At 44.7% G+C, this 11,605-nt stretch overlaps 1 protein-coding gene across 1 annotated transcript in view; it reads left to right on the forward strand.

Annotated features, from left to right (window-relative positions):
• The window catches only part of ATP11C (ATPase phospholipid transporting 11C (ATP11C blood group)), an 88,680-nt gene that overhangs the window by 68,904 nt on the left and 8,171 nt on the right, over positions 1-11,605 (forward strand). Inside the window, exons 23-27 of the mRNA XM_077773879.1 lie at positions 277-404; positions 2,916-3,051; positions 5,475-5,540; positions 7,536-7,639; positions 10,385-10,538. Of these exons, the coding sequence (XP_077630005.1) occupies positions 277-404; positions 2,916-3,051; positions 5,475-5,540; positions 7,536-7,639; positions 10,385-10,538 (588 nt within the window). The remainder of the gene's footprint in view (positions 1-276; positions 405-2,915; positions 3,052-5,474; positions 5,541-7,535; positions 7,640-10,384; positions 10,539-11,605) is intronic.

Here is an 11,605-nt window from a genome sequence, read left to right on the forward strand (position 1 = left end):
ATAAACATTAAAGAAACAAAAATGAAGTAGAGATGATATTATGGAAACATTCTGAATCAGATCCTTTGAAAAGGAAGGACATATTAATATGATACATCACAATATGTTTATTTTCTGTAGTTGCCAGAGTGACCTTCTTTATAAACTTCTCTGTAATCACAAAACAATGTGAAAGGATACTGTCTCGTTTTAGCTTGTGTGGGTTTTTTTGTTTTTGTTTGTTTTTTTACCCCCAAACACAAACATTTCTTTTTCTTCTGTCGTTTGTCATTTCAGCCTCTGTATGATGCCGCTTACCTTACAATGTACAACATCTGCTTCACATCCTTGCCCATCCTGGCCTACAGTCTCCTGGAACAGCACATCAACATTGACACCCTGGCCTCTGACCCCCGGCTGTATATGTAAGTAGAACATAAGAGTTAAAACCCACCTCAGCCCCTCCGGACCGTGGGTTTCCCTGTCCTCTGCGGGTAGGAAGGAAGGGCCGCCCACCTGGTTTGCTTAACACAGTTCTCTTCTGAGTCCGCAGCTCCGTAAACCATACCATTCAACCGGGAGACGATCTATGCCCTGGGTGTGAGTGCTGCCCCTGAATGCGTGTGAGCCACTCAGGTTCATCTCGGGTAAACTATGGGTAACGGCTGCGTTGTTTGCGAGGAGTAAATGAGCGATTGCACGTAAAACAACTTAAAACAGTGCCTGGCACATCGTAAGTTTTCGGGTGGCGATGACTCTGACTCTGACACCCTCCCTCACACACACACAGCTTCAGGGCCGTGCTGCGCGCTTTCATGCACGGGGAATGTTGAAAACCTGAAGAAAGCTGCCGAGTGAGTCCACATTGTTTTAAGGGTTTCCATGAAGTTTTCGTTAGGGAACTGCAGGTATGTAGCTCAGGAATTAGTGAACGGTGTTCTGTAGAGGGCACGCTTGCTGACACCCGCACGGATGGGCTCCGTGCGGACCTGGTGCCCAGCACAAAACGCGACCCTGTCCCTCGCCTCCTGTCACGAGCCCCCCATCTCAGCCTATCACTGGTCCGCGTAGATCGCTCCGATCCCTCCTTTGGAACCAGGAGGCCCTGCTTGCCATGTGCGGCGCTCTCTGCGGTGGCACCACTTAATGTGACCGATGGCATTGTGTCGCGTGTCCCAGGTTTCACCTTCAGGGATGTAGTGACTTGGGGCACTTTCCAAACGCTGTGACACGAAACAAGACACGTGTGGCTGTTTTCATGTTTTCAGGAGAAACCTAAACAGGAAACCATAGGTGTGCTGTGGAGGGAAGAGGCACACACTTTGCCGCTTCTGCAACCTGCAGCGCCTCCGCCACCTCACATCACAGCAGGTGCCCAGGTCTGAGCTGCGGGGCGCAGCACCGAGCGCCCAAGCCTCAGTTGCCTTTCCGGTATATAGGTGTTGCTTGGTCGGGACAGCCAGGTGACATGCTGTGTAGGGTCTGCAACGTGTGCTGTGTGACAGATTGGCTACCTTATTATACATGTTAAGAGCAATTTGAAATAGAAGCCAAAAGAATTCCACGCACAAACCCTCTTTCGGCAGCCTTGCTTCATTAGAATCCGTAGCCATATTTGACGTTCTGACGTGTGCCAAGAAGATTGTGTTATTGTAACAGATGTTAAAGTTTTGATCCACCTGCTGTTTATCAAAGCAGGATTGTACAGCGTGAGACATTATTTGCCTTGGGGCGCCTGGGGGGCTCCGTCGGTTAAGCACCCCACTCTTGATTTCAGCTCAGGTCATGATCTCATGGATCGTGGGATAGAGTCTGTGTCAGGCTCCACGCTGGACCCAGAGCCTGCTTGAGATTCTGTCTCTCTCTCTCTCCCCCTCTCCCACTCATGCTCGCTCACTCGCTCTCTCTCAAAAAAAAAAAAAAACATTTGACTCATTTGAAAAAACATAAAGGGCCCACCAAGACCTCAAAAGTTTAAATTCCCAAGAAGAAATCTCGATGAAAAGAAATAACGGTAGTTGGAAAACCACGGTAGCTTGGTTAAGAGCATATACATATGATTTGGAGTCAAGTCCGTCTGTGATTACATACCAGCACCTCCCCCTACCACTGAGTGGACTCCGGCAGGCCACCATACCCGTACTTTCTAAAACTTACATTAGTCACCTGGGTAGCTTTAAAAATACCCTGATGCCTAAGTTAGCACCACATGCCAATTAAATCAGAATGAGGGTGGGAGGTGGGCACCAGTGTTTTTAAAGATCCCCAAGTGATTCCAATGTGCACCACAGTTTGGGAATCTTTATGATACATCTTTCTGAGGCTCATGACTTGTGAATGAGACCGACAGAAATCTCTGTCTCATGTGGGTTTTATGTGGATAAAAATGGACAATGTAGGGGCACTTGGGTAGCTCGGTTGAGTCTCTGACTTCAGCTCAGGTCATGATCTCGTGGTTGGTGAGTCCAAGCCCTAGGTCAGGCTTTACGCTGACAGCGCAGAGCCCACTTGGGATTCCATCTCGCCCCCTCTCTGCCCCAACCCCACTGGTGCTCACACTCTCTCTCTCTGTCTCTCTCTCTCAAAGATAAACATTTCTTAAAAATGGGCAGTTTATATAAAATTCTTAACCCACCTCACTGACATGTAAGAAGTACTCGGTAAATGGGAGCTAATTATTTTTTGCGATGTTACTGTTGTCAATGGCCATAATATTAACTTGGCACTTTGACTGTTGACTCACTGCCTTAGTCAGGAGGCCATTGCAGGGAGTTAGAGCTGTGGCTCAGTATGGCCCTCCGGTCCTGCAAGGAGAGGGACAGCGCCCTTCATTATAGCAGGGTCACGCCTGTGTGCACTTCCGGCATTTTGCTGTAGCCTTAAAGAGACAGCCTCTAGGGATTCATTAACCTGTGCTTTTCCCCATTTGTCAATAGGAAAATCTCTGGCAATGCCATGCTCCAGTTGGGACCCTTCTTATATTGGACGTTTCTGGCTGCATTTGAAGGGACAGTGTTCTTCTTTGGGACTTATTTTCTTTTTCAGACGTCATCCCTAGAAGAAAATGCAAAGGTAAAAAACAATATTTCATTAACATGTTTTCGAATTGTTAGCATGGCTTACCTGTTTTCGATAGGCACTGGATTTATCATACATATAATCTAGCTCTAATCATTTTGCAAAGCTTACGCGCAAACCTTCTAGAAGCTTACCTTGGCTGTAATTTTTAATAGCTGAGCAGTTTTTAGTGCTTCAGAATTTGGACCCTTGTACCTTTCCTTTTGTTTTCTTAAGTAAACTCTACCCCCAACGTGGGGCTTGAACTCAGGACCTCAAGATCAAGAGTCCCATGGTCTGCTAACTGAGCCAACCAAGGGCCCCAAGACTTCGCAAAGCAGGAGCAAAGGCTGGCCCCGCTCAGTTCTTGTTGAGAGTGGCCTTTCAGGCTTTGAGTTGAAGGGGGTAGGCACCATATCTTTGCAGCATTTGCCCAATAGTTAAAGAGTGGGAATTCCTTTGCCTTCCTCCTTCCCTTCCACACGGGAGCATAGTGCTTTCCAGAAAGCCTACACTAATCCTACCAGTGCCTTCCTGGGAAGCGACTACATAGGTCCGCATCTGCGTCGGGGTGATGGTCCCCTGGCTGTGTCCTAGGAGAGAAGTGCTAGTGGGGTGAGGCCTTCCCACAGCCACACGTTAAGTGTCAAGCCCAGGACTTCCCATGTGCTTTCACTATGTCCATTCTATTTCTGGGCTTCCCCTAATGGTCACTCACTCTTTATAACGTGAAGCAAAGCTAAGGTTCAGAATGAATGTACTGAGTACAGTGACCGTGTCCACAACCTGCACAGTCCACAGCTGTTTTCGGAAGTAACGGGCTCGACGGATTGGAATGATACTTTGAAATCACGTACCACATATGGTCAGAACCCTTCTTTTTTTTTTTTTTTTCTTTTTATTTCTAGGAGAGAGAGAGAGACAGCGTGAGCAGGGGAGGGTCAGAGAGAGAGGGAGACACAGACTCTGAAATAGGCTCCAGGCTCTGAGCTGGCTGTCAGCACAGAGCCCGACGCGGGGCTCGAACCCACGAACCGCGAGATCATGACCTAAGCGAAAGTCGGACGCTCAACCGACTAAGCCTCCCAGGCGCCCCTGGTCATAACCCTTCTAATTTGGACTCCCAGAAGTCAGTTTAATATGCATCCCTTAAAGTTATTAATCACTGGGAGCACCTGGTTGACTCAGTCAGTAGAACATGGGACTTGTGCTCTCGAGCTCATGAGTTCGAGCCCCATGTGGGACATAGAGATGACTTTAAGAGAATGATTAATCACCGAAAAAATGATTAATCAACTGCTGGGGAAATAGAGATCTCGGCCTTTAGAGTAGGCACACGCAGCCCTTGTCAAGGAGAGTACCTTCCTAAATCTCTGTAGGCTGCTCCCTCCAGCCTTCCAAGTCAGCTGCGCCCACCGGTAGGAAGGGGTCACGTTCCGTGATTCCTCAGGTCCCCGGAGCTTTACAGCTGATCCCATGATGTTCACATTTCATTTTATTTTTCTTGGGCAGGCACATAAGGTACAAAGAGCTGACTATTTCTTAAAAAGAGTTCGCCGCAGAGTAGGTGGGCACTCTCCCGCGGTCCTGGTGACATGTTTCATTTGCTCAGCAGACTCTGGGTGGTGCTTAAAGAGCTTCGGCCCCGCCTGGGTCCCCATCATCACACATTTTGAGTGCGTGAAGACCAAATTAACTAGACTTTACTGCAGATGTCCCCATCCTTCTGTTTGCTCGCCTCATAGGAAGCGTTAAGAACTGCTATGGGCAATTAAACAGGACACCACACCATGTATGATTTGATCGAGTCCTTTCTTTGTGCTTCTACTTTCTTGTTGTTTTTTTAAAAGCATTTTACATTTCATTTTCTGTTTTAATGTTATGAGTTCAGATCTTGACAGCATTTGGTAAGCACATGTGTCATTCACTGCTGTAGTTAAGGATTTGTATTTGCTCTTCTTTACTCTGCACACGCTGACCATTCTAATATTTACAGCCAAAAACTTAGAGTCTGTTTTTAAGATGTGACTCCATTTGTCCACAAACTCGTCCTCATTTGAGAGCTTTAGTTCTGTATTCTAGAGAAAGCCAGTATCAGAAACATGAATCATCCAAATGCCTTGTTTTGATCAACATTACTGTTAGTGGAATAGGGTGGGTTTTTCTTTTTCCCTGCCTTTTATTATGCCAGTTTATTCCCCGTTTGGTACTACGTGGAGTAATGGAAATAAACCCTGTCAATCACAAGTGTGTTGTAGCTGTCCAAGGAAATTTAGGGTCACAATAAAATCCAACGTTTTGGCCTGATCAGATAGTTGCCTAAACAGTGTATATGAAAATCCTTAGCAGTTGCACCCAAGATTAAAGTTGCTTTTTTATTTTCTTACGTAGGCTTGTGTATTTATTTATGGTGAATGTAACCGTTAAATGTTTTTCAGGTATATGGAAACTGGACTTTCGGAACCATTGTTTTTACGGTCTTAGTATTCACTGTAACTCTGAAGGTTAGATTTTTTATTTATTCAAATACATTTAATACCATTTTTGTAGTCCTTTCTGATCTCCCACTGTTCTCTCTCTTTTGCCTTCTCTTTATTTTTATCACAGGTTGTTCATTCAAATATGAATCGTTACTAAAACATGTATGATATTAGATGTTTAGACATTTGTAGGCTATTCGTGAACCATTTTTCCAGTATGTTATGCGTTTCATTTAATTTTTTAAAAATTCATGCACCATAGTTATGTTGAAAATCTGTTTCTTCTGTCTTCAAGACATTATAAGTAGTATATAAACAGGCTGTGAGTGTGTGTGTGTGTGTGTTTTCATGTTAAAGACTTGAATCGTTTTTAAAATTATGTATCTGTTTACAAACACCAGGCCTCAAAGGAATTTGGGTCTTTAAGACAATTGAATAGGTGTCCATGAGCAAGAAATGGGTGCCGAAGAGCATAGTAGTGGTGAAATTTTATAGAATGTGTTTATCACTGAAGTGCATGCATCGTAGCGATGAAATGTCTAAGAATGTACAGCAGGTAGCACACAGGAGTCCTTGGCATTGACAGGCGGCCATATGGTATACTCGGATAGCTCCGCCGAATTCTACCCTTGACACTTCTGACTTGGGACTCTCTTATCCTTGAAACCATAATCAAATTCTTCTGATGACCCTTCCAGTAATAAACACCTCACCTGGGGTCCGAGAATGAGCACCTTTCAATGAATTCCAGTATGCCCAATGGTCCAAACTAGAATTCTAGCATACTTGACAGAGATCCTCTAATCATTTCCCCTGTGAAGTTTTTATTCCTGATTCATTTCCCATACCAAACAGAACTAACCTACGCTTGCATTTTCATCAACTATTTCAGTAATCTTTTAGGGCTACAAAAGAAACTGTTACAATTTGATCTCAGTTTAGCCACTTACTAGCTGGTATTCTTGGGCAAGTGCCCTTCGTAGTTAAAGTTGGCCTTCCTGTGGCATCTTTCATGTGTCCCTCAAAAGACACTCACTCTCTCATCTTTGGATGGGCATTATTGTGACCTTTTTCCTAGCAGCCCAAAGGTGGGAATTCAAGACTGGTCTACATTAACAGGGTTATCCCATCCTGCCTATGAAGGAGAGACCATAACAGAGCTGAGGACCAGGGTGTCACAGCAAGTAACAAAACAGATATCCTACCATCTCTTTAAAAAATTAAATGTCCCAGATGTCAGTCCGTGTGGCCCAGAAAGTTTCAATAAGCAGAACAGACCAGAGTGTTCATTTTTAGATTGCATTTGAAAATCCCAGGCGCCACAATCTGAAGAAACAATCAGCCCTGGCAGAAACATGCAGGGATTAAAATCTAAGGCAACTGAAAATGTTATTCATTTAATGGAATAGGTAAGACTTTCGCAATTGAAAGGCACACTCCCTGGTCAGGCCCATGGTTCGCTCTTACAGGGCCCCGGGTGTGTAGACCTGGTTCCCTTTGGATGTAATAACCCCCACCGGTTGTGTTTGAGCCATCGAGACTCCCCCCTGTAGTCTGTCTCCCCTTCCTACCTGACCCTTCCGACTCCTACTGCTTTTCTGTATCCTTCTCCTACGGCCAGCTCAGCCTCATCCGTTTGCCGTCAGCCTTCTGGCTGCCACTCCCAGGGGACGTGGGGCTCCAGCCTCCTGGATACTCCCGTGACCTCGCTGCCTGCCTCTCTTTCAGTAATGAGGCATCTCCAGCCCCACACCCACCAGCTACTTGCTCGACCCCAGCTCCACTCCTGCGCTGTAGGGTCTCAGGGCCTTGGGACAGAACTTAGCCCTTCCTTGCCCTAGCTCTTCAGAAGGTCTGGGTTCCATTCTTCATTTAGTTTCCCTCTCTTCCGCTCGCCTGGCCCACACTAGATCCTCCCATGGGTAGCCTGTGGTGTTCAAGTTCTCGAATTGCGTAGCGGACTTACCTCCTGCTGCAGCCTGTACGCTTCACGAAATCTCTTGTGTTGTGTCTTTTCAGCTCGCCTTGGATACCCGTTTCTGGACGTGGATAAATCACTTTGTGATTTGGGGTTCTTTAGCCTTTTATGTATTTTTCTCATTCTTCTGGGGAGGAATTATTTGGTAAGCAGCTGTGCACGTGTGAGTATTATAGAAATAACAAAGTAGTTATGTGTCTATGTACGTTGTCCATGCAAACATTAATTACGCTTTTGAAGCGCCAATTAAGTAAGGTGACAGGTGTTCAGTATTAATGGGTATGATTTCAAATGCAAGTAAGCAGACTACACGAGTTACTCAAAAGTCCTCCCTTCTAGTAGCCCCGGTCCAAACGTTTCAACTTGAAGGTGTGAACATCTCTCTGTGACGTGAAACTGCAAGTTCTAGCAGTGACCTTCCATGTGATTTACAGTGGAAACACGCAGCCCGTGACGTTGCTACATGACACACTGGCCAGTAGATACGTTATTACCCGTTTGGACTCTCTTGTCTCTTTCTGGTCTGTTACTGTCAATCTTGTCACTACAGGTGTGCTCAGGGTGTGGAACATAGGCCACTCAGTATCCAGAGTGTCGTGCCTTAGCCCCACCATCTCGCTGTTGGCGGGAGGTAAAGGCAGACTCAACGGTGTGGCTTTCGAGTTCACGGAGTTCATCTTGGTTCACTAGATGTTTATTCGGAGTCCGCTTTGTGTGAACCACTCTGGGAAACAGAAAGATTAGAATCTAGTGAGAGGGGTATATAAGCTGGAATGAAAATAAGTTAGATTGCCCTCTCCTTTTCTTAACTCCCAGAGGCCTATATTTTATGGAGCTGTTTTCATTAACCGGTGGGCTTCCCTTGACAGGGATGTCCACAGCGGAGAGCATGGCCGGAGTAAGCCATAGGATGCGATTCTAGGTGACATTCCTCTACTGGTTTGAGCAAAATCATACATAAAACATAGTCTATGTTAGCACAGAGATGTGAGGCTGTGTTTATTGTCCCTTGAGACTTCATTAGAAGAAACTCTTACTGTTTTGAGAAGCTGTTAAGATAAAAGCCTGAAGAAATAAAAACATGAAAAACATAATCGCTTAAGGAACCACCTGTTCCAAAAAGTGTGATCGTGACATATATTAGGCGCCTCCAAGAGGTGATTTCTGAAGCAGGGAAGCTGACAGAAGTCCCTGTCTCCTTTACTAATCCGCAAATTAATCAAAGTTGGCTAGTCAAATGTAATACACGATTATAACCCTACCCAGAGCACCATAATTCTATCTGTGAAGACAGTCAGCTTCTAAACTAATGCAATGTTTCCATAAGACTAAGTTGTTTCTGGCAAATCAGTTTCTAACTGACCACTGACCATTCCTTATTGATGAAAATAAATCCTTCAGGGGCTCCTGTGTGGCTCAGTCGGTTAAGCAACCGACTTCGGCTCAGGTCATGATCTCACAGTTCGTGGATTCAAGTTCCGTGTCGGGCTTTGTNCTAAAAATGTAATCTTAATAAATGTGTTTTTATTTCGTTGCTCGTAGTGCTGTGCTTAAGTAGTGCTGAGTTGAGCCACTGCCTGAGTATAAAATTTATATTATAAAGCAGCCAGTGAGATAGGACCAGAAACTGTGAGAGACTTCAGCGGGCTCCAGCTACTATCTCTGGACACACTCAACCCTGAGGCCTCGTGACACACCCCTCTTTGGGGATTGGCAGTGAGAACGAGGATTTCTGAGCCCCAAACCCAATCCAAGAATACTACCTTTTGCTTTTTCCTGCTCCCCTGTAAAGCTCCATAGGTATCCTCGAGGTAAAGAAAACTCTAGAGCTGTGCATCACCGAGTATTGTGGGTCCTGTGTGGAATGCTCTGGGGCTCGCTGGCACTTGTCTGCTGGACGCATGTTAGGGTCCATTAACTGCCTAGGAAACGAGTGAGGGTGCCCTTCGTAATTAGAGCAAGAGCCCTGCAGGATTCTCTTCTGGATGGTAGGGACCCTACAAAACTGAACCCAGACCTCCTGAATAGCTCCACTTCACTGTTCTGCTCACTTCCTCTGCCACACTCTGGTCCCCACAGGCCTAGAGCCAGCCACACGCTTGATTTTATTCTGTTACGTAACAGAGCACAGACATCGATTTTTTTTTTTTTTAATGAGAAACGAGTTTATCTTCAGTGAGCCCTTTGCATAATCTAATAAATGAGACCATCAGTTATCTGCCTAGAGCTCTTAATCCGGGGAGAGTGTGTAGTGCACCCCAGTGCTGGGCGGCCACTTTGCCCTTCTTCTCCCCTGGTTCAGACCGCACCTCGTCTGGCGAGGCTCTCCGTGCTTCGTGTCCCATTAACCGTATTCTTCTGTACAGCCCGGTTGGCCTGCCCCGGATACTCAGTCTGTGTTCGGGGATAAGAACGGTAGAGAGCCAAGCTCAACAGTCTCTTTTATATTTACGTAGAGTTGGGGGAAAGGGGGTTAAAGATGTCTATTACATTTTCGAATATAGAGCACAGTCCATTCTATGAACAAGATAGCCGAGGAAGTAAAATCCTTTTTAGCATAAAAATTAACCATTTCTCTTGAGTATCTTTAAGTATTTTCTACTGCAAATACATCCTCTCCACTTGGCAGTTTTACAGGTGACTCCTTCATTGTTTCCAGGTCAGATGCATTTCGTTGTCGTTTCTCTCCTTTAGTTATCCCTTTCCCCCCAAACATTTAGTAAATGAAATCTGTTGGGCACTTTTGGGGATACTCTTAAATAAAATTATTTTTATTAATATGTGTAATTAGAAGGGTCCCTTTAACTACGAAAGGTAGTTTCGATTACACCTCTGTTTTAACGACAAGACCTGATTTCTTTTTCCATTTTGTGTTTTCTTTCCACTCTAGGCCTTTTCTCAAACAACAGAGAATGTATTTCGTGTTTGCCCAAATGCTATCCTCTGTATCTACGTGGTTGGCCATAATTCTTCTAATATTTATCAGCCTTTTCCCTGAGATTCTCCTGATAGTCTTAAAGAATGTAAGAAGAAGAAGTGCCAGGGTAAGAACAAAGTTCATGTTATAACTTGAGTTTTGGAAGGGGCTTCGATATCGGCCGTGAACTACAAACCTTCTGTAGAGAACTGCTTTAGTTACAGCGTGTTAAACCCCTCCTTGCAGGTTCATCACTTAATTTCCTCTTCTGCATAAAAAGTATAGTAAAAACTCCGTTACCCAATGCAGGTGGTAAGTAGACTCCTTAATAGTGTTCTATGTGACCTTTAGCCATCCATATGGAGTATCTCACATGCTCCATATGGAATTTTAAATGGAAAAATTGGTTGTTGTTTTTTTTTTTGTTTTGTTTTGTTTTTTTTTTAGGCTAGAATTTTCACACCAGGAATTTCCACACCAACATTCCAGCTTTAACCTTAGAAATTTCCCTGTGGGTCGTTTGCAGAGTTGGGGTTTTTTTGTTTTTGTTTTTGTTTTTCGGTTGATGACCCCAATTTGCTTCTTTCAGATCTTTCCCCTTCCTTTAATTATAGTGCTGCTTAATCTCTGTGTCGCTTCTAGCCCTGTCTGTCTAGCAGTATACTTGAACCAAATAGAATTCCCTGGATGCGATTTCTGCATCCTTCGTGTCCCAAACACACTTGTAAAAATTCAGATGATTTTTTGAGTGTGTTTTTGGGTTTGCTGCCTAAATTGTACATTTCTTGTGAGAGTGAGAAGTTAGTACCCTCTGCCAGCCTTATTGCTTGGCCCTGCATTGTCTGCTAACTTTTGAACATTTCTAAAAAAGCCTATAACGTGAAAGGGGTAGATTAGCCTGGAAAATAAAACTGGCACATTTTGACCACCAGCACTAATTCATTTTGCCAAACAAAAACCCTGTGTCTCTCATTATTGACACCAGCTCGATCTCCCAGCCCCTCCAGTGCAATATTGCCAGGAAACAGTCGAAGATATATCTGCCTGACCTACTTGATCAAATTTGCCAACCAGTTGAGCCACAAAACTGGTTTGTCCGATTTGGGTTTCGGCCTGCTGATCTGATAGAACGCAGTGGCTGGCATCATGTAGGTATAAGAACTAAAAGGATTATAAAGAGAAAATCTTCAGCCA

The sequence above is a fragment of the Crocuta crocuta genome, unplaced genomic scaffold, assembly GCF_008692635.1.
Source record: "Crocuta crocuta isolate KB4526 unplaced genomic scaffold, BGI_CrCroc_1.0 scaffold241, whole genome shotgun sequence".
Lineage (NCBI taxonomy): Eukaryota > Metazoa > Chordata > Mammalia > Carnivora > Hyaenidae > Crocuta > Crocuta crocuta.